Source organism: Vidua chalybeata, chromosome 2 (assembly GCF_026979565.1).
Source record: "Vidua chalybeata isolate OUT-0048 chromosome 2, bVidCha1 merged haplotype, whole genome shotgun sequence".
NCBI lineage: Eukaryota > Metazoa > Chordata > Aves > Passeriformes > Viduidae > Vidua > Vidua chalybeata.
In genome coordinates, this window is record NC_071531.1 from 20729422 (window position 1) to 20753660 (window position 24239).

Genomic DNA, 24239 nt, shown 5'->3' on the forward strand with positions numbered 1-24239 from the left:
AAGTTTATATAAAAGTTGAGGCAATTTTAATCGGGAAAGTTCAGTTTACAAAAAAAATGTGGTTTTCGTTATCCAAAGTGAGATTTATATATTCTGAGCTTTGTCAGGACTGATCACCTTAAACTTTAGCCTCTGCAAGAGAGATGTCCAAGATACTTTTATTGTTAGAAAAGAAAAGCAGGTGACTTCTGTAGCAATTCATCCCCCACAGCAGCAGAATTGCTCTCTGGAGATGCATCTCTTCTTTACTGAGAACAGAGGGGAGCCTAGACAGCTAATTCGTAGAAAGCTTAGAGATGCCTAATGTCTGTGAGCTGAGGTTCTATTCTTGGCAGTCTGTGTTGAAAAAAAAGAGGGACAGGATTCAAAGATGAGGAGACAATGATGTCTCCCACAGGCGTCAGACAGGGTTGTGCAACTCACAGTCTGCAGATTCAGCCCAGTGGAACAATCAATCCTGCTGCAGCTGTTTTCCTGCCAGCCTGCTGCCAGAGGAAAGATCATGTGTCCTGTGACCAAAATGCCAGCACCCCCACTGACATTCACCTTGTGAATAGTTTGCCAAAGTTGTTTTACTTAATGGAAGGAAAATCCTGAGCATAACAGCAATATTCTTGTTCCAACACAGATATCTTGAACTAGGTGTCCACCATTTATAATGGTATTTTAACATAGCTATTGAACTTAGAGGCATTGTGTCGCCTGTTGCACCATAGAAACCTAAATGTTTCCATCTAAATCTGGAGCTGAATCTCACTGTCTGCTACACACCTGGAGGTAATATTTGTATTAAAGGCTTTAAATGACTATAAAAATAAATAAGGCAGTCAGCATCGTTATAGTGACTCATAGTTTAGAAATAAGAGGATTTCAAAGTGGTGCAATTTCCAGAATTGGAGAGTTTCAAAGACAGCTATGTCACAGACCTGTCAATTATGACATGGATTTTCATGCTGTCACCTTATGCCAGGGGTGTAGTAGCTGAGTTGCTGACTGTACAGCTGACTCCTGCTGTGTGGAGCTGTGTGGATCCAGTGACATAAGGGCACACCCAGAAACCCATTTTGGCCTTGGGCTGGGGGCAAGTTCTGTGAAGTGCACTGGGGTATTTAGGTACCTGCCCTAGACATGCAGTGGAAGATACCTTCCTTTTTCTTGCAGAACAAGCAGTGACAGCAAAGGTGTGTGAAGAGGGGCAGAATATGGCAGTTTGTCACATGTACCTCCTTTTTTTCTTTTTTAAAAAGAAAATATCAGTATTCTGAGTGACAGCACATGCAGTAACTCAGCAGCAACCATTGCCTTGTGTGGAACTAAAATATAGAAGCCAGCAGCTTTTATAAGCTCTTGCAAGGGTTTGGAGATTATGTAGTGCATGGATGAGATACTGTAAATTTGTTAGTAACAATTTACTGCAGAGCAGGTCTGTGTGACTGTGCAAGGAACACAGCAGGAAAATCATATTGTCTTCATGAAAAACAGCAGTTACTGAGACAGCTGTGCTGGGAGCCGTACCCGCACATCTTTCACCTTTATGAACTGTACCAGATTGTGTTCAGGGAGTTGTAGGAGGTAGTGGAGTGCAGCAACTATAATAGGAAATACTGAGAGAGACCTTACCTGAGCCTGCTCAGTGGCATGGCGTCTGTTTTTATTGCAGGTAAGCAATTAGAGTTGAAATAGTTCCTGACAAAGAAATTGACCTGTTTGTCTCCTACATAGTGGGTGAACACAGAAGTCTCTGATGATTGCACTGATGTTCTCATTTTTGTGTAGTTTGCTATTAAAAGTCAACACTTCTTTTTGGTGGAGAAACAAAGCCATTCTAAATTAGAATGTATAACTTTAAAACAGAAAAATTAAGAGGCCAGCATGAAACCACGTGAAATAAGTAGGCTGATAAGTGTAAGAGTTACCATGATAAAAAAATAATTCAGGAAAGAAATGTCTCAAGCTTAAACATGTTGGACATTTGTAAATTGATCAAATTTCAGTTGGTTGTAGTAGTCTTTGCTTTGTCTGGTATGGTTTTCACATATATTTGAACTTTCTGTGCTAGAATTCGTGACACGAACAGGAGATAGTTGCAGAGATGATAAAATAAAAATGTTATTTAGATTTTGATTTTTTTTTTATATGAAGATTTAAACCAGCATGTTCTCACAGATTACAGAATGGCTGGGTTTGGAAGGGACCTCTGGAGATGATCTAGTCCAACCTGTCTGCTGAAGCAGGTTCACTTGGAGTAGATTGCACAGGATCACGTCCAGACAGGTTTCAAATATCTCCAGAGAAAGAGACTCCACAAGCCTTCTGGGCATCCTGTTACAGTTTTCTGTCACCCTCAAAGGATTTTTTCCTAATTTAGATGAACATTTCTCTGTTTCAGTTTTTGCACATTGTCCCTTGTCCTGTCACTGGGCACAGCTGAAAAGACTGTGGCTCCATCTACTTGATACCCATCCTTAAGATTTGTAAGCTTTGATAAGATCTTCTCTCAGTCTCTCTTCTCTAGGCTGAATGTATACCTCAGCCTTTCTTCATAAGAGGCTCCTGTCCCTTAATCATCTTTGTTGCCTTCCACTGGACCAGCTCCAGGAGCTCTGCATCTCTTCTGTCCTGAGGAATCCAGAACTGGACACAGCATTCCAGATGTGGCCTCACCAGGGCTGAGCAGAGGGGCAGGATCACCTCCCTGCTGGCAATGCTCTTCTTAATGCCCCCCAGGATCCCATTGACCTTCTTGGCCATCAGGGCACACTTCTGGCTCATGGACAGCTTGTTGTCCACTGGCACCCCCAGGTCCCTCTCCCCAGAGCTATTTTTCCAGCAGGTCACTCCCAGCCTGTCCTGGCACAGAGGGTTGTTCTTCCCCAAGTGCAGGACCCTGCCTTTGCTGAAATTTTCTGAACTTTGTTCAACCTTACAGTTGCCCTTGTTGCATTGAAATAGTTTATTTTAGCTGTAATTAAGACTTTAATAGCTGCTATAACAGCAGTCTTTCTCTTAGTACGAACAGAGTTATTACTTTTCAATATTAATAACTGCTCATGTTTTATTGTATTCTTAATTCAGTGGTCGTACCATTCTATGCAGTCCAGAGATTTTCTAAAATTTTAAAGAATTTCCTCCTAAACTAAGATGGCTCTCTAGAAGAGTTTTTTACTGTGTCCCAACACTGTAGCCTCACAGGATACCACAGATTACAGAAACAGAAGGAAAGACCTGTGTGGATTGCTTGTATCATTTAAAGAAACACAAACATGCTCCTAAGGTTGTTTTAGATTATTTCTTTATTTTCATTGGTCCCATTTTAGCTGAGAAGCTATTTTGCTTTTGAATTTGAATCATTTTACTCAGTCTAAGGAGCTAAATGTAGGTCAGAGTCACAGAAGAATTTAAATTGGCAGGAGGGACTTCTGGAGGTCAGCTGGTCCAACCATATGCTCAAAGTCTAACTGTGAAGTTAATTCAAGTTATTCAGTTCAGTCTGTAAGGCCCTGTAACAGATATTGTCACTGTTTTTTCAATTTATCCTCCATCAATACAAGCCTGCAGAGGCCATCCAAGTTTATTGCAATGTGCCTTAGGATTTACAGAAGTTATGGTGATGTCTCTTGACTATTCAAAGATAGTTCCTCCATGACTGAAGACATATTCCTCAGTGAACTTTGTAGATGAGCCTTTGGGAAGGCAGTGAAAAGACCACAGTGATGACATCAGGGTCGAAGCTCTTGGTTTTATATCATCCTTCTGAACAGAATTCATTAGACCTCTGTCCTGTGCAACAACTGCATCAGAGGGGGTGTTGCAAACTATTATTGAACTAAACTATTGCTGAGTTTGTTATACAGCAAAGGAGTGACTGCATATCAGTACTCAGAAACTGAACACACTGTTTGAATTAAAGTCTGAGTAAGGGGATGGATTTCCATATATACATGCATCATAATGTGTCACAATTTGGTAAGCAGGAAAGACTTATCTGGGCCTGTTCTTCAAGTGTCATTTCTCAAGTCCCATTAACTTTAATAAGCATAAGGCATGAATGGAATGTAGAATCTGGACTTTACATTAAAATAAAGCTCTTTCTGAAGTAATCTTTCAGTTTGCATGCTTTGGGAGGATACAATAATCACTTCAGGATGTATGCTAGCAAAAATACCTCCACACTTCAAGCAGTTCAAGGTACTTAGCAAATGCACATGATGTTGCTAGACAGAGTCATCCAAAAGCATGTTGCACATGGATACAATAGCTTCTTTCTGAAGGAAAAAAAAAATGTCTTTCCGTGCTGCCTTTCATTTAGGCCTGGGATTAGAGAAACAGTACATTCCTTAAACAGCATGAATTCCCCTTTTGTAAGTGCAAAGTAGAATGTGTTCCATGGTCAGATATTTTGGCCATCTTGATGTGTGAAATTAGAAATTGCCAAGTAGTGAAATCAAATTAAACAAATCACTTTTTACTCCTTGGTGCTGATGTCACAGAGTACCATCCATCACCAAAAATGGATGCACTCTGAAGCCCCTATTTAAGAGGATTAGATACTTAGGACAATTAAGAACCTCAGTATATTGTGCAGTAATCAAGACTGAAAGTGTGAAAATAAAAAATGCTGGAGTTTTCTCTGTTTTTCTGTGGTTGGGCAACTAGAGAGCTGTGTGTTGGACTTTGCTGAAAAGCAAATCTGTGTAGGAAAATAAATTTTTGCCCACAGACAGAGGGAAAAAAATCCCACCTTTTATGAACTCTCTGCATCAATTTTCATCACTTGCTGGAAAAATTATAATACACTAAAATATCAGAATGTGATTCCTTTCCAAAGCACTTGTCACAACAATATTTTCTAAGTCATTACTCTGCCTTCACTACCATTTTCTCAGTGCCTGTAATTTGAGTGTAATACAACACTCCTTGCTCAGGTAAAGCTTTAGCTTCCTTTACTTTGAATTAAGTCTATGTGCATTTACTTCCCCCTGTTTAAATTAAACATTTTAAGTACTTCTAGATATGCAAAATCAATATATCTGCCTCTTGGTTTTGCTTAAAAAGACAAATATTTAAAATGCATTAAGACTTGGCTTCAGGCTTCTTTCTTTGTGTTTCTGTAAATGCTAAAGCAGAAGAAAAAAAGAATACTTAAGGCAGGAAGAGGCAGAAACTCTACCATTGTCTGATAAATCAACCAAACAAGAACAATGAATTAAATCACTGAGAAGAATAAAATGCAAGGCATGACAAAGCAAATAGAGAGCTAACACAAATGCTTTTAAACCCAGATCTTAGGAAAACAAAATTAACTTTCACTTAGTTCAGGGACATAAATGAAGTGACTGTGTGTGCTGACTCTTTGTTTGTAATAAAGTATTTCATATGGCAGGTTTTGAAGTGAAAGCTTTCCCATTGATAACACAAGTCAAATGGTCCTTTCTCATGGCAGTAGAGCCATTGAAGGTAAAGAAATCCTTCAGGGCAATTGGAGTTTCCAGCTCCTACTGTAAAGAATTCTGCAGTACATGCTTAACACTAAAGCATTATTTCGTTTGGTACTAGCTGTTGCACTGGGCAGATTAGTGTTTGAGCAGCTGGCCATATTCTAATTATTGATATTCAATCAGTAAAATACTTGTACTTCAAGATATCACTGTGGTCCAGATGGTTCTTTCTGACTGTTAATTATAGTGAAGTATACACTAATATATTGCCCTCAGACTTCCATGAGAACACAGGGACTTTGTCTCAACAGTGGTTGATTGTGTGGGTATGCATAATGTGCGTTAGTACTTAGGGATTTAATTAGTAAAGCTGGCTCTAAGCACAGGCCTCTTCAACTAGATCACCTCTTTGGAAATGCACTGGTAGATATTACAGAATTTGCTTTTCCATATGTGCTACTCCTGACTCAGATGCCTGTATCTTATGGGCTTCCACAGCATTGTGCCTGGGGAGATAGGCAGTGCTGTAAGTTTTATTTATCATGGGAAATTATTCTGGAGTTAAAAGAATATCCTGTCAGAAATATCTGTGTGGTCCCTACACCTCCCTAACTTTTTCTCCTTTATTTTGTCCTAATGTAGTTTAAGGGAAAAAAATCTCTTTGCCTTTTTTAAAGGATGTAAAGGGTAACATCTGACCATCTCCAGTTCTGCTTGCTTTACTTTATGAAGTGCCTGTAGGACCCTGGTTTCTGTCCAAATGTGAAATACTTACGATACTTAAAATGTTACTGGTGGGAGTCATGAAAAACATCAACCACAAATAATAGAATTTGGTAGAGCAGATGGTTTTCAAATTCTCAAACAGTCTGCAATTGATTAGCTTTAAAATTACATTTACAATGATGGCAACCTCAGTGGCATCTTCCCTGCAAATGGGACAATATTGGAAAGTTTTTTCAAAGTCACAGTTTAGTGCATTTCTTCATGATTTCACAGGCAGAAGAGAAAACCATTACTTGTTGCACTTGCTTCCAAACCTCCATACCTTTCAGGGTAGGTGGTTAAAGCTCTTGGTATGAGAGATTTAGAGGCAAGTTTGTCCAACTGTTAGTCTTAGGAATGTAATTGGAATTGATTCAAAGTCTGCCAGGAAATCAAATAATCACAAGTCAAATCAGAACTACCCACTGTGTTCCTAGAGTACAGACAGCACAGAACACTGATTTTACTTAACAGGCACCCGCTGATGTTTGCTGAAGGCTGTACTGGACTGGTTTGTGCATTTGTACACTTTGTACATTTATTGTTTAATTTTAAAATTTATGTAGTGTGGGCTGTGAATGAGTCCTCAATATGACCTGAATCATACACCTTTAGTCATTGTGAAAGTGCTTTTAACTTGACTTAATGTATGCATTTAATAGAAGTCTTCTTTTTATTCTTAAATTTAGTAACTGATAGCAATTTAAGCCTGATTTCTTTTGAACTTACATTAAAAGTTTAAATAGAAATGTAATTGCAAATTACCTGGTCCATGAGTTCAATCCAAAGATAGACCATCATTAGGTGGAATGTGTACCTGCAGTTGGACTGCAGATACACTTTCAATATTCCATTGCAAAATCATTTATCAAGACTTAATCCACTTGAAGGCAATGAAAAAATTAACTGGCCAACTAATAAATAAATTCTTGCCTGATTTTTAATTCTTCAGGAAAAAAAAATGCATTTTCAAAATGCATTTTCAGCATCTTTATGTACCTTCAATATGTCTGTGTCTGACTAGTACAATTTTCTCAATTTCTAATTACTTCCTGAGTATTACCACAACGTATAAAGCTAATTATTTTAACAACAAACACAGTACTTTATATATGTATATGCATACATATATAGTATCACTAAACTTGGCAATGGCAATGTCTGATGAGAGGCAGCCTCGATAATGAGGGGTAAAATGGCAAGCTTTTACCAGCCAAATATGGAATCACAGAATATTCTGGGTTGGAAGGGACCCAGAAGTATCACTGAGTCCAACTCTTGAGTGAATGGCCCTAATGGGGATCAAGCCCACAACCTTGGCACTGTTAGCACCATGCTCTGACCAGCTGAGCTCTTACTCTCCTTTCCCCAAACTGTATCACTAGGTCAGATTAAGTCAAAGCTCTGTCTCACAGGCTTATACTTATCATACCTGGAGCAATCCTACCATTCCTACTGTGAGTAAAAGGTACTGAGGTTCTGCAGTTTATAGGATGGTTCTCATGAGCTATGGGTTAATAACTGCTCATGAGTGCTCTCTTAGCCTGCCTAAGTTCTGGATAAAACATTGATCTTATGATCTAGGGGAGGTTAACCTGTCAGCAGGGAGTCATCATGCTTATGGTGAAGGTGGTTTAAACTAATGAGTGTCCTCTTGTAAACTGGGTCAATTTTCCTCCACGTGCGTCTTCTAAATCTGTATTTTTAATTAGCTGGTTTATAAGGTGGCCATAAAACCAGTCGCATAAACACTACAAATAGGGGAAGGAAACTGGACTGTTTGAAGGAATAGCTAGAGTTGGTGGGAAAGAAACCAGAAAAAGGGTTTCTGAAACTGAAATTATAATCTAATTTTTAAGACGATCCATATATGCAGCTGCTGATGATAATGAGTTGTTAATATCAGTTTCTTTTGCTCCTGTGACCATAAACCAGATGCAGAAATATCCATAGTAGTCTAGACCAAAGATCTTACCCAACAGGTGTTCTGTTCTTGGCAGTGGCCAAAAGCAAATCCAAAGGAAAATAAGAATAAGACAAGAGTGTAATGGTATTTCTGCATATTATTGTCCCAGCTTCAGACAACTTCTGGTTAGTCAAAATTCCTGAGCCCAATGTGATTTCACTGTATGTATTCACTTCTGATGAATTTATCTTCACAATATTATCCAGTGTCCTATGAGGGTCACCAAGTTTCAGGGGGTCTGAAACATCCTGAGTGATGGAGTTCCAGAGTTTTAAGTGCTTGTTCTATGTAGAACCACTTTTTTTTTTTTTCTTGAAGCCAATTCTTCCACATTTATATGAATCCTAATTCTTGCTCTGTTTACCGTGTCTGTATGCACATGATTTTATAGATATTTAACCTGGTTTTGCTCTGTTCTATTTCTCATAGACGCGTCAATCTTAAACTGCAGATTTAGAAACTGCATATTAATGCCATAAATTATTTGAATACCAGTTCAGCAAAGCAACATCCTGGTACGTCGTTCCATAATGCATATCAAGAAAGTCCAGTTTTGGAACTCCATGGATCACTGCATGCAAACCTACCCTTATATGGCTTTTGCATGAGGTCTGAGAGAGAAGAGAGTAGCTGGACCATCCCTGCCTCTCTTCCCACTGTAGAATTAGGGGCAAGATGAGTCTATACTTTAACTCTGGAATTGGGAGAGATTCCAAGATTACATACCCTCGATATAGTGAATTTACCCTCATAGTCTGCTTGTCTACATTATTGTGCACATTTTTCAAAGTTCCACAGAAGGATAAAGTTAATGGTAGAGTACCTGGTGACATTTTCAGTGTATGTATAACCTTGGTGAGCCTTGGACTTGTTTATGTTTTTTTCTTTTCCATTAAATTCAGGTCTGGGATGCTTAGCTAGCTTAGAAAATCTGGCTATGAGGGAATAATGTAGAAAGCCTCTATTCAGGCTACAAGTAGCTATTGTGAGACTTGGAGCTTACAAGAGGCAAATTTCCTTGTAATGAAAAACCAGAATGAGATACTGTTGAACTCACTTTGTATAGGATGTTGTGTGTGGGAAAATAAGTAAGGCTAGAGGTAATCCGGCTTAGAGATGATCCCAGGCTTAAATCCTTCAATATAAACATCTTCAAACCTTGAGGCTTCCTAGGTCTAGATATGGACAAAAATACTGTGTCTCAGGCCTGTCTTTAAATTACACAGTAATTGTTAATATCATTTTTGGAAAGGCTTACCGTTCTATTACACAAAGAATGTGTTCTATGGAAAGAAAGTTTGTTTTAAATGGCATAATGTGAGAAACAAAATCTTTGTAATTTAATCGAAACTGCTTATATTCCATGTAAGAGCAGGAAACAATATAGTTTGTCTTGCTACGAATTGTTTGTTGAGTGAAGTTTAAGTGTCAGCTGATGGTTTTGGTGTTATTTTTAAACATACTGCTTGAATAAGTGATTATTAAAAAGCTTTTTTTTCTCAAGAGGTATCATGAGTACTGGGAATTTCATAACCAAACAAAACTTTGGATTTTTTTTTTTACACCATTGGGTCAATCAATGCAGAGGAAGCAAAAGACACAGAGCTGTTATAATTTAATTTTTTTCAAGAGAACTTACCTAAAACACCTGTGACAAAACAAGTGGTTTTTACAAGGAAGAGGGGAGTGCAGAGAGACTTGCAATGCATTAGCACATCAATGCAGTATTTTAGCATTAGTTGGAGGTAAATTGTGCATTTTGCATTTGGTAAATTACCACGAGTAAAATAGCAATTCTTATTATATTATTACTTCTTGTCCTATCATTAGATTCAGATAGCAAATGTTAGACACCATGAATCAGAGTAATACAATGGCTCATGAACCAGTATATGAAGAAATAAATAAGTGTTATGATCTAGTACTGACTGAGATCATATTTTGCTTCTCTGCAGTACACTGAAATGTCCCTTCCCAAACTAGTCTTCCATCATGCTGTTATTTAAATGTAAAAAATACAATGTGAATCACTTCACATTAATCATGTATTCAAAACTGAAGGAACTACTATTAAATAACACTGCTTCTTTTGTTTGCTTGGATTTTGTCCATATTTCAGCCTTCCCTGCATATTTTTCTGGACCTCTCCAGCAACTGAATTTCATCAGAAAAAGCACTGATGGAAGACTGCATATATTAGATGTCTGTGTAGACATGGAAAACAATATTTGTCCAATAAACAGATGAACATGAGCCTGAGCGAGCAGCAGACACTTCATCACATTCTATCTCAAATATTTCCTTTCTAGTTTGTGGTGTGGAAATGTAGGCAAGTGCTGCTGCAGGGCAGACACTGCTGCTCATCCTTCTGCTGGAGTGGTGGGTTGGATTAAGTGCTGGGTTGTAATAGATGCCCATCTGTAAAGGGGGATATGTACTGGAGAAAGAGCAGGAACATTTCTTCAGGAAGCTTTTGACTTGTACAAATTTTTGATCACTTCAGAGTTGATAATATCTTTTCCTTTATGCAAGACATCATTAATGTCACCATTTACCATTGCTACAGTTTTGCCATTCAATACAGTGAGGTAAATACCTGGATGGTATGCTGTTGCAGGATTCACACAGAGCTCTGAAAAATCATACGTTGACTTTACAGTAGAATCAATTAATCAAGCTTGTAGATACTGAGACATGTACTTCATGTGCCCTGAGGAGATTCTGCCTGTGTTGTGATATTAAATATAAAATATTTTCCCCTTGCTCTAGCCTATTTTTAGAGCAGTATTCCTGCAGGACACATAGTCCAGAAAGGAAATTACTTAATTTTTTTATATTTCCTTCTTTCTATTAGTCTAAGACCATCAAAGACATGTTCAAGACTATCTTTTAACCATAGTTTTGATGGTCGTTAGTGTCTTGTTCCTGCTAGGTTCTAAACTTTCTGGCGCGATCCTTTAGCTACCCTTAACTGTTGAAGTTAACACAACTGTTCATATGCCTAAGTGCTTTGTTGAATAATGGCCCATGTTCTTAGAAGCTTATGATTGTGCCAGTATGCAAAGAAAAGCAAAAATCATGTGGCCAGTCACAAAAAATCATTGTGGTTTGCTAGATAAAATGCTGGATTTAACAAAATATAATAAAGTTTTAGCTGCACACAGAACAAATTATTTAAATAATTTTCTTACTCAATAGTTTCAGAGGTATTTCATCCTTCTTATGGCATTCTGTTTGAGGAAAGTTTAGCCTTGAATGAAGACAACAGGTTTACATATGGCTCATTATCTTCCAAGCTTTGAGAACAACTCCTTTTGACATGCAGTTAGCATATTAATTATGTGTATATATTTTGGAGGGAGTCAGTTTGTTGAGGTATTGTGACAAAAAATACAGAACATTGTTTCTTTTTTTACTGGAATACTTCCTTCAAAGCTGCTATTTATTTGTATTAAAATACTAATTTTATGCTATCAGGTAAAGGTTTTTATATGTCTTATTTGATAATGTTTACTTTTATACCGTATTTTATTCTAATGGGAAACAGACACTGCATCAGACACTGCATGTTAATTACTTTCAATCCTGTCATGATGCAGAAATCGATGTTACCATGTTTATTGATGCCAGAAATTTTTATTGTAGTTAAACCTTAATTTGAGCTGCAGTTGCTGAATAATTCTGCTGTGAAACCTCGTTTTCCAGCAAATCCCATTTGATTTTCCTTCTAATAAGTTTCTGTAATTTGGTTGCCTGCATAATAGTGCTGTCACAGCTGGTATTAATTGGCATTTTTGTACCAAATAGTAGAGACCCACATCAGAATAACATACAAGAGCTGAAATACTTTTACAACGCACACTGTTATCATATTCACCACTTGACAGGGGTGGAACAGAGATAAGGAGCCATGAAGTACTTTGCCTAAAGACCTCAAGCAAACCAGTGGCAGAACTCGCCCCACTTCCCAAAACAGTCTGCTGCAATTTTCTTGCTGTGTATCACAGGATACAAAGAAATAAATACCTCTGTTTACCTGGTTTCCTGGGGTAGCTCCATATTGATGATGTTGGGCTGCATGAGCAAATTTCACTGCTGCTATACCCCTGCTATGCCAGTTTTTCAGCTACAAAGCTTCAGTTCCTTATGAGAATCAATTTGGCACCCTCCTGGAATAGTAACTGCAATATAAAGGAGAAAAAAGTATTTGAGGCAGAGAAAGTAGCTGTCTGCAGTAGCATGGTAAAAAAAAAGAAATCACATTAGATGAAATTATTCATACGGCTGACAGTGATGTATTTATACAAAACAGAAACATGGAGGAGGTTGAAAAAGATGAGAAAAGGAAGAGCAAAAACCTTTAAAATGTAGTTTATTCTAGATAAACTGTAGAAACATTTAAACCAGAAGTTCCATCTAGGAGAACTTGCAGAATTACCTGAAATTTTGTTGGATTATTTTTCTGAAGGATACTCAGAGCTTTAAATTCTGTGGGGAGGTGATTTAGTACTCCTAGTAACTGTTGTGCAGCCATGGCTTAGGCTATATTGAGGTCTGTCAATTTAATATGCTTAAATTATGCATACAAACCTGAAGTTTTCCAAGTGGCAAACACATGTAGTTGGCATTGACATTAGTAGACTTTTGTTTTTTACAGCTTTCAGATATAGAATAAATTCACATTTTCCATCCAGAAAAATCAGAAATCTGTTTATTTGTTTTTATTAAAATGGAATTAATGAGTTTAAGTTGGGGAGGGAGAGAAAGGACAAAAATCTGATGAAGAACATCTTTGTAAACACTATTGATAGAGAGCTTAGTGGAGATACTAAAGGCACTTAGTGGAGATACTAAAGTGAAAATAAAGGCAGTTTGGGGTGAATTAAAAAAAAAAAAAAAGTGCTTTAGAGCATTCCCTGATCCATACATTTCTAATTAGAGATGTAAGATTTCTTTCCAATAAAGTTAGCTGCATACCCTTGTTGAACAAAAGAACTAAGAGTACATGAGATTTTAAGAACACGATCATGTGATATCTGAATAGACATTTTTTCTTAAGTCTAGAAACTCAATTTATACTTAAGAAAATCTATTCTAAAAATCACAGTCAAAGTAATTAACATCAACTATTAGTTTATTTGAAAAGATTAGTTACGTGTGCTTGTCTTACAGACCTGAAAATCTTTAGCTTGGGCATCTGGAGATAATTTCCATGTTAGTATCATTAAGAGATTTTTAAAGTAATTGTCCTGGGTTGCCTTTTTTTTCATTTTTTCTCTTTATATAAATTTAAAATAATTATTTGGATAACCTGTCTGCTGTTCGTACTTAAGTGGCTATTTTGTTGACTAATTTCATAATCTTAGAGCTGCTGAAATGAGTGCTAGTACTTGTTATGTCCTTCAAGTTCAGTGTTTCTATAGAAATATTTTGAGTTCTGGGAAATAAGAATGTTTGCTGTTTGTGCAAGCATCACTGTTTCTAGTATCAAATGATAGACATTCTAACTATGAGAACAATGAAGTTAAAACGCTCTATAAAGACTCATAATTGAAAATTTAGACTCAAGAAAACTCCAGATACTCAGAAAGAGATTGATACTGTGACATACAAGGGAAGCAGACTGAAGCAGTTTGACAATTTCTTGACAGTGTTTTGTGCTTGTTATAACAGGAATAGCTGAGTTTTATGATAAAACTCTCCAAAATCAGTCCCTTTAGGTAATGAATATTCTGTTCATATTAACTATTCAAGTGACTTTTTGGAAAAAGATGTGGCTGTGGGCTCAGTGTATGAACCTTAGGTGAGCTTGATCCAGAACTCTTGGCTCTGGTGGCAGTGGCTGACATTCAGCTGGCTGCAGCTTGAGCTCATCCATTACCTATCCCTCAGTTTGCATTGGACAGCTAAACCCAAAATTCTAAGTAAAATTTATAGCAGTGATCTCACGAGGATAGTGTGCATTGCTGAAAAGAGGGCTGGGAGAAGCTTTTCTTTTGCATGTGTTGTAAGCACAAAATCAGCTGTATAATGTTTCATAAAACTTTACAGTAATGATCTTTATGAGCAACTTCGTAAGACAATGGCTTATTTGCATATTTTTTTCTCAGTTTCTTACTGGGCTTTTTAGATACTTTCATGCATTTTGTCTCCTTTTGCTTCTAAAAATATTAAAGGTAATTTCTTAAATAATCTTGTCATTTCAAGTGCATACTTCATGCATTCATATACATTTTGAGTTTTTCAGGCTTCTAGCTTTATTTAATCACAAAATGTCTCACCTTTCCCTATTTTTAAAAAGTTTCTGTCTCGAATAGGAGCTACTTCCTTATTGTATTTCATAGTTTATTCTGTTATATTACATTGTATTAGTCAGACTTAGACAGTGACAGGACAGATTTTTCAAAAGGTGGGGGTTTATTTGTGAATTATTTTTAAATTTCTCTTTTTTAACATATGGCATTTAACCTGTGTATCTTCCATTTTTTTAGATAACAGCAATCATAAATGTAGAGGTGAGAATTGAAGAAGTTTTAGTCTTGCTGACTGTCATTATGCCCTCCAGTTTATAACAGTTGATGTATTTGTAAATGGGACACAAAAAACCTTTACATACTCATACATCACCTGAAAAGGAAAAAAAATCCCCTTACTTCAGTATATGCTGTTATCAGACTACCAGAATACTATCAAATTTAAGATTCATTAGTGCAAATAAAATTAAGAAAATAATTAAGAATACTTTCACCCTATGTTTACAGTATAACTGATAAGTTTTTTTAATGTATTTCTAATTTTCTATATTCTTCTTTAACCTATTTCTATTTTCTTTAAGTAGAGAAGTTATGAGAAACCACAGGTGTTTACAAAGTGTTTGCTAAGTGTTACTAAGTGTTTGCTACTGCAGAAAAGAAGTAAGAAGGAAGGAAGAGAAAAACTGTCTAGGAGTAGAAGCTCACATAATTAATGGATGTGGACCTGCCTGAAAATACAAAGAGGATTCCAATGTGCCAGTGTAGCTGGAAATAAATATTTTTCCCCATCCCAGGCAGTGTACAGGGCTGGGTTGTACAGGGCATTGAGCAGCCTGGTCTAGTGGGAGGTGTCTCTGCCCATGGCAGGGGGTTGGAACTGAAGGATCCTTAAAGTCTCTTCCAACCCAACCCCTTTGATGATTCTGTGGTTCTGCCTGGAAATACATTTCTGAACAGAGGCCTAGTAAACCTCTACACCAATATATCTGGATGCTGAGCTGTTGTAAGGTCTTGGCGCTTGGGATTTGTCTTTTCCCAGTTATCCATGTAGTGGTATTTTGTGACCTACCTTAGGGATGTGTTTTATCCAGTCCCTGACTGCTGGACAATTGCAAGGTTTAATTGGCTTGGATAAATGTTTAGCCAAAGGGCAGTGATTTATTCATAGATTTCAAAAGTATTACAAGAGAAAATACACATTTTGTAGCTTTGCAAAGAGCAGTCCACCATAAAGATAGTTTAAAATAATCAGAGAACAATAGAATGGTTTGGGTCAGAAGAACTCTTAAGTCTCATCTAGCGAATGATGATATTAGAAAATTGAGTCAACTGGAAGAGATGAAATCAGATGAAACCTACTTAGAAATGCACTGTGAGTTTTTGTCTTCACCCAGTAGGCACATCAAGTGGGAAAACTTGAAGAGAAAAGCAAGAGCACGTCCATTTCTTTATTTATTTTAAATGAGAGGGAACAATCACAAAGCAGGAAATGTATTTTAATAGATTTCTTCTTGAAAGAAATATTGTTTCCAAAGAAATTGCAAAAATAATTAGCATACATGTTGTTATGAAGAACAGCTACTGCAAAAATCTATTTCAAGGGGCCATTTCAGCTAGTTTCCTACACTAGTAATTTTCTCCTTACTTTACAATCCTTTTCTTCTGAATCCAAACTGCTCATAGCAGTCTAATGCCAGATCAGTCCTTAAGGTGTCAGAGATATTTGTTTTCCCTCCTGAAACCCACAGTCAGGCACATTAGTGACTCTGTCATACCAAGCTAATAATAACAGACATAATTTTGCATCCCCTGTATAGAGAATGCAATCCATAAAAATGTCAGGAATTACTTGCACTACCTAATGTTTTCCTTCTTTTGTCAATTCTTTTTTGCTCTTTGTTTTGCTTCCTTATTCAGGCATTATTAGACAAAAAGCTAGAAGACCTTGAAATAAGTTGAAAGCTTATACTATTGGTACTGCAGCATGTTTTGTCATTGATTTAAATGGGAGTAAACTTAAGTCTTCAGTATTACTCATAAGAGTCAAGACTAGAATTTTATTTGGACAGATACTGAATAGGTTTTATGGCATATCCTGAAAGAGTAAAGCTTGGTGATTTACAGGCATTTTCACATATCTTCTGGCATAGATTGCTCAAGCAGTGCCAGGCAGTACTCATTATTTGCAGGATGATTAGAAGTTGCAGCACTGAGGTTATTTTTTTTAATGCTTAGTTTAAATTATTTTTTTAATGTAAGCTGTATATGGTAATATATCTGAAAATGAAATTTCACTATTTTATCTCCTTTAGCTGATACAAAGTTTAAATTTCATTGGTGCATAATATTTCCCCCATTATATTAAAGATTGCTTAGTGAGGAATTACCAACTCTACAATACTTAAAATTCCTTCTGTTTTTATCCAGAGAAGCCAGAAGAGTTGCAATGGTGAAAAAATACTTTTATGTCTTTTGGTGAAAACATACTTATATGTCTTTTCCTCTCTTTTAATATCATTTAGATATCAGCATGAATCAATTCCATGTCCACTGGTTACTGGAGTCCTGTGCACACAATGACACCAAAGGACTTAGGAAAGTAACAGAGCTGACTTATGTAAGTCTCCATTCAGCCCTCTGCTTGACTCTGAGTAGTTCCTAGGCAGCAAGAGAAAGGATGGTTCTGTAACACAATATGTGGTATATCCTGTTTCATAGCTCAGTAAGGGTGCTTTCCTTTTTATGTTCCTCTTTGGCAAAAGATAAAAATTATGTATCTGGACTGGTTTTAGTTTGCTTGGATTTCCTAAATCCACACTAGGCTAAAATATTTTATTTGCTTTTGTTGTTATTCAGAAAATGAAAACAGACAAACTTTTTAACTAAGTACTTCTATATCTCTACATGATATAGAAAACAGCTTTATCTGCAATTAATAATGTAGGACCTTAGCACAGTATAAATACTGAACAGTAATAATAGTAATTAATAAACCAAGTTTTCTTTTAGACATGCAGATGAGTTTCAGGTGATCATTCTCCTCGAGGAGAACAGATATAGATAGAATAATAGATAAGAAAAGAAGGACTGTAGGTGACAAATACCACATACTAAATCTGGAAGTCGGACAGATATCAGATGTGGAGAAAAGCTCCATGTAAGTACATGGCAGCCCAAATATATATTGCAGTGGCAGAACTTCCTACTCAATTTGTTGGCAATCTAGTGTCATCTGTCTATGTAACACATTATTTGAACAACAGAGTAATGCGATTGGTGCATCAGAATTGATTTAGTGTGTTATGCAGAATGGACAAAATCATAATTCACCTTTCCTACTTACCCTGATCTGTACTACCCCATCAGTTCAGGGGAGTTAATGTCATGTAAAAGAGTAAATCAGAAAACATAGTTTCTCACACAGGATGGTGTTGGCTTGTAAGATTTCCTGCTTCATGGGGTCAGCAAAGCACATATTAGAGGTGGATTTAAAAAATGGCATAGTGTTATTTTGACATAGTGTTAAATGCTAAGTTTCTCCGATCTTAGCATTTAAGAAGTTCATTTCCACTAGAGGTCAGGAAAGACTGTTTGGACATCTGTCCAAATGCATTGTGGGATTAATGAATTTGTTTCCTTTTTTTTTCCTTATTTCCAATCATTTTGTGGTAATTCATTCAGTCTGTCATGATAAATAAAAATAGTCCTGTCACAGTTTTAAGGAGACATCAAACTTGTTGGACCACTCTCCCGGCAGGTGGAAGGCCGGGAGTCCAGTCTCATCCTAATCTGAACGTCCCATGAAAATTACCTTCCAAGTGAAGGTTAGAATAAGTTGCAGTTAGAAAAAAGAGGGAGTTATGCAGAAGAACATGGGAAATTAGCATTTCTGAAGGGAATTAAAGACCTAAAAGCAAAAGACTTTCGACTTCTGCCAGTAACATATTATTAGAGATTTTTTTCAGGATAAAAACCAACCAAGCAAACATTTTTTTCTATATGTGATTTGTGTTAAAGCTTTCAGATTGTAATTTTCAAAAGTACTTCAGACAACAATAAGAATTTAGCAGGACACTTACACTTTGTGTAAAGTTTTCTTCTCTACTCACTGTCCTTAAATAGAGACTTCTGCTTTGTATTTAGCTGTGGACTTTTTCTTCCTGATAAGAATATTGAAGTACTTAATGTACTCAAGTGGAAAAATATGCATCCATAATGGTATGCTAAACTTTAAATGTGCTTTTAAAAAGTTAAACATAGATGAAGCCTGTCATTTGCAGCAGCTTAACTCAGCTTTCTTACATTTATTTAATTTGATTAACATTTATATCCTCACACTGCTACCCCCACTGCCGTTATTCACAGAGACTGTTCTAAATATTAGAAGTCAGTTGTTTTGATGCCATGTGTTGAAGGAACTGTGTAGAATTGAAGGACATATTCAAATACCATGCTAATATATTTTACTACTGAAAATAATCATGACATTGACAATACTTGCTTTCTTCTCTGAGTTAAAACCACACTGGCATGTGTTAAGCATCCAGGAAAATATTTTTGTGGAGAGAACTTTTCATCTTTTGCCAAAGTTATTTTTCAGTTTGTTCGTATGTTTTTTTCTTTTTATCCTTGGGCTCTATTTGCAGCATGTGATCTTTTTGTTTTTCTTATTGTAGGAAAACTACATTATTCTGAAGGACCTGTCATTTTCATGCAAATACAAAGTAACTGTTCTGCCTGCAAAATCTAAAGGTCGTTTTAAGTCTGAGAGTACTTTCTTTGTTACCCCACCTTGCTCTGCATTTAAAGAAAAAAAACACAAGCATATTAATTGTCCTGCTGAAGGAGGTAAGGCATGATCTGGAGAACTACCAAATAGTTCCAAAAGCATTTATAATCACCAAAAGAGAGTCATAAAAAGCAGATTTAGGATAGAAAATGAGAGATTCAAAATAAACAAAAATGTCACTAATGCTTATGTGAAAATCAACATAAATACACAACAGTATCGATTTTGGCTAGTACATTATTACTGTTTTGTCAATTAAGTGTAATTGTATTGGACATACAATAATATTTGTAATGGCATGGTGGGTTTTTTTTGTAAGGAAGAACGGTTTCCCACTGTATTTATTATAATGATGGAGGATAACTGTAAACAGTTTTGCTGCAGATGCAAACTGCTTTTTCAGTTTGATTTTGTTTAGGTTAATTCTGCTCTCAAATAAGAAATACAGGCCCTCATATATTTTCCAGCATTATCACAATGTGTAACTAGAGGGTTATGGAAGTTGTAGAATTTTGGAGATATTAGTGGGAGAGGACCTCTGTGGTAAGCTGGTCCTGGCTCAGGTCAGCCATGGCTTTGCACTGTCAAGTGTGGATACCTCTCTCTCTGGTTGGAGGGAAGCCCTCTCACCTTGAGTCCCTCCTGTTCCCAAGGGTCCCCCACCATGTTCCATGAGTCACCCAGAACCCTGCTGGCCATCACTGCCCTTTCCTTAATGCCTGTCCTGACAGTTTCCAGCATTACAGCCTTCCTAGGCAGCTCTAACTCAGGTATAACTGAGTTAGATATAACTGAGCCCCCTATTAACTATTAACTATGCCCCCTATTAACTTCTACTACAATTTTAGTACATGAATTTTACTCTTTGGCTGAATGATGGAGTTCTGTGCTACCCTGTGCATTTTCTTGTGGTCCTAAAACTTCCAGTCTGAGTTCAGGTATTATGAAATATGAGGAGCAGGAGAATGACTCCCTATGAATGAGATACTTAGATCTTTACATTCCATAGCTTTCTTTTCTGCACCTGCAGCTGAGAGCGTTTTATCTGAAGTTTGAGTTTAGCCCCAAATGTTAGTGGAATATATCAAACATAGGTTTTTGGTTAACACTGGAAAGCTGCCTGCATCATGTGTAACACCAGAAACACAGCTCTGTCTGACCTTGATTTCTGAAATTAAATTAATATTATTGAAGATTATCTCTAAAAGTCTAGCTTATCTTTTTTTTTTTCCAAATTTATAGTGCCAGTTCTACCCAAAGTGTTGGCCAAACCCGAGAATCTGTCTGCGTCTTTCATTGTTCAGGAAGGTAACATCACTGGTCATTTTTCCTGGAAGATATCTAAGGCAGACCTTCACCAGCCCATGACAGGGTTTCAAGTCACTTGGGCAGAAGTGACCACAGAGAGCCGGCAGAACAGTTTACCCAACAGCATCATTTCCCAGTCACAGATACTGCCAGCAGTAAGTTGTTTGTTACTTTCTTTTGCCAGTGGCTCCCTAAGTTTGTGTGTCTATGCCTCATTTGTAATGTTTAGTGGTGATGCAGATGTCAAACACTGGTTCTGCAGGTAAGTTGGAGCAGGAAGTACCTAATTTTTCCTCCTTGATGGAGATACAAAGCATAGCTACTATTCTTGATGATACATCAAACATTTCAAACTATAAAGCCTAGAGATGCCTTTAATTATCTATCACTGTATGTATCTCTATATGTATGCCTGGTTAACTTGCAGAAGGCTCTGATTTGAGTTGAAACACTATCTTCTATCTCTCAGAAACCACCAAAATTTAGGGTATTTATATCAAGGATCATTCACTCTGACTGAAAATGTAGTATTTACACAACCAGGGCTGAAATGCACAGGGCCCAACTGCTGGAGGAGCACCTGAATGAGCAGAGTGAGTGTACAAGTGCAATGTATGCACTCCTCTCTCTGTCCTACCCATGCAGGATTTTATATGATTTGGAACAGCTTCAGCCAGGTCTGTTAAAGGCAGTCCCATCTCAGAATATGTGCTAATTTGCCAGGAAAACAACACGTTTCCCTCCACTTTTTCTCTCTCTCCTTTCCCCTTTACTGTCTGCTCTGGCAGTAGCAGCAAATTATCCCACAGGAATAACCGAAGTTATTCCCATAACATGCTTTGGCTTCCCCACATGGAGTGAGTACAGTGCCAACCAGAATCACCTGTCCTGTGGATTCCTGGCCAGACCAGCCTGGCTGGTGGCAGGAACACCCTGTTGCCCACACTGTCCAGCATCACTTCTCCAGCTGTCCTCTTCCTGGGACTGGGCCTTTACAGCTTGGAATAAGATGAGTGATTTGTTCCAACTTAATGCAGATGATTTATAGTTTTGATTTTGATTTAGATGAATGACTTCTGATTCCTTAATATCTGTCAATCTTTAGCCAGATGTATCCCTATGTGGAAGTTTCTATAAAATTACTTTGAAATTATTTAGCACATGTCTAAGGGACCAAGAAGGTATGGAGAAAAAAAAAAAAAGTGAATCCATCATGCCGTAAATGACCTTAAGAGCAGAAGACAAATTCTTACGGTGTAACTGGGACAAATCTGAAATTAGCGTGGTCACCCTTTTTTTTCCACGAGCTGCAGAAGTGGCCCCAGGCCAACCACTACTTAAATTACCAATTAGTAGAATCCAAAATAAAAACAAGTTTATGCAATGAACATGTTTGTTAAAAAAAAATAGTTAGGAAAATACATTTTGATTTGTTTTTTAGTGTTGAGCACATCGCTAAAGTGATCAGCACACTTTGCATAAAAGTCTGTAACAACTTGGGCCTTGTAGACATGAAGCCATGGTATTGTGGTTAAAAATGTGTCTGTTCAAAGGGAATAGCAAACAAAAAATTCAAAATACGCTCGCTCAACAAAGTGATGCATACATTAAATCCTTTTAACGAAATTTATGAAAATAATTTGTGGCTGCTGACAGTGATAGAACCTGTTTAAATCACTGATGTGTGTGAGTAGAGCAACTGTGTTTTATTTTTCAATGGTCTGAGAATTAAAGTGATGTATTTCTTTTTAGGATCATTACCTACTCACCGTGCCCAACCTGAGGCCCTCCATGCTGTACCGCCTGGAAGTTCAGGTGCTGACGACTGGCGGGGAAGGGCCAGCCACGATTAAATCCTTCCGAACGCCTGACCTTCCTCCATTTGCACCCCACAGTAAGCATTACACTGTTCTGACATGTGCTGGTGACATGTTACAAAATTTCAATCTTCCGCATGTAAAGAGTGGAAGCCTTTCTCAAGCTTTAGAGTTCTTACTGATTCCAGTAGCATTCCATAAACTTAAGATGTGTGAAAATACTGGCTTTTTTCCCCCTGATGACTGTCCATCAGCAAATCCAGTCTTTCTCTCATTCAGTTTCTGTGGTCTAACATTTGCCATTTGTTGCAGCCACAGATCTTTGGCTTATGCCTATAGCACTTGGGATTCAAAGTTGGTCTGTCCTCTAGGTGCAGCCTGGAGGATTACACAGCTTTCAAGATTAGATTTTTCTGGGTTCACTAAGTCCAGCATAGCTAGAGCTTAAACTTATTTCTAAAGCAAAGCAAACCTCTTAATGGCCATTTCCAGCCCTTCATGTATTTCTGAGAAATACAGCTCAGTGTTGCAAAGCCAAGTAAAAAATACAATTAATTCAAAATCTGTCTGCTTGAATATTTTTGTCCTTTTAAAGGCCCACTAAAGTTGCCTGGACTGAACATACACATAGTTGTCAGCACAGACTCAGCATTTATATGCTGAAGGATTGATAGCTGAAGGTCTCACAAAACCTTTTCAGTGTGGATAAATGTTGGCATTACATATCCAGGGTTTGATACATGCATAATTTCCTGTTCTTTTGTTTAGGACCTCATCTGAAGCAACATCATCCACATCACTACAAGCCATCCCCAGAGAAATATTAGACTGTTTCAGATGATTATACAAATAACTGAGGGAAAAAAAACTGAGCTCCCAAATGAGAGCTGGGTAACAGCACATCTGTTGGAGCAGTGAACCCAGTTTTTCAATGGAAGTTACCATCCTGTACGATCTGTATCTACTTCTCTGTAGTTTAGCCATGAAGAATTATGTTTGCACCATGACCAGGATCAATGATACAGCAAGTATCATCAAGTATCATTTTGGTACCAGCACTATTCAACAAACTGATGATCACATCCAACTCAACACCTGTAAGAAAATATTCATTATATTGTTCATTATAATGTTTTCATAATCTGTGTTTAAAGTAAGTTAAAATGGTGCAGTGTATACAGCTTTTTCTCCTATTGAAATCAGTGTTACTATTTGCAAGGTCCTGTGATGTATACATACTTTTGAAAGAGGCCATGTTCTCATCAATGGATTTAAATTATTTATTTTACTTAAAGCCCTGCCTGTCACCAGTTTAAGCTCTAGAGTGTTTTGCTATTAAGGAATATCTCAATTTGTCTGAAATAAGCACATAAGTAAAATAAAAACCAGTAGCAGAAACCCTGAAATACCCAGTTTTTAATAATTGTAGTGTCACCATGGAGGAGGATGATAATACATATGTATTACCCATCTGATCTAAAGTGGTAATGTTCTATCATGTAGATCTTCTATTAATATAGTTAATAGTTAAAGGATATACAGGGTAGAAATACCATTGTTGAGAAACAAATGGCTATTAATAGAATTGTTTAAAATTTATGGCAATGAATGCAATTAATTGATAGGTCATAGAAGAATAACTTTAAAAATCTTACTTACAGTTTTTTGATACATAATATTTCAAGGTATAATATTTTTAATAGAAACACCAATTTTCTAGTTAAAAATATAAATAGTTAACATTAAAGTTTTAGAAACTGAAATTCTGAGGCACATTTATTATTATAGTAGCTGTATAGCTACTTTTTGGCTTTGAATTTTGATGCACATATTTCTTTTCCCTGTGGATCTTTAGAACAGAAGGATGGATTATTGGCTCTATTTTGCTGGTCTGCTTACAGA

The 24239-nt window shown here is 36.9% G+C and overlaps 1 protein-coding gene across 1 annotated transcript in view; it reads left to right on the plus strand.

Annotated features, from left to right (window-relative positions):
* The window catches only part of ANOS1 (anosmin 1), a 125555-nt gene extending 101539 nt beyond the window's left edge, over positions 1 to 24016 (plus strand). Inside the window, exons 10-14 of the mRNA XM_053934987.1 lie at positions 16946 to 17040; positions 19100 to 19271; positions 20455 to 20675; positions 22273 to 22414; positions 23106 to 24016. Of these exons, the coding sequence (XP_053790962.1) occupies positions 16946 to 17040; positions 19100 to 19271; positions 20455 to 20675; positions 22273 to 22414; positions 23106 to 23164 (689 nt within the window). The 3' untranslated portion in view covers positions 23165 to 24016. The remainder of the gene's footprint in view (positions 1 to 16945; positions 17041 to 19099; positions 19272 to 20454; positions 20676 to 22272; positions 22415 to 23105) is intronic.
* Positions 24017 to 24239: the final 223 nt, after the last annotated feature.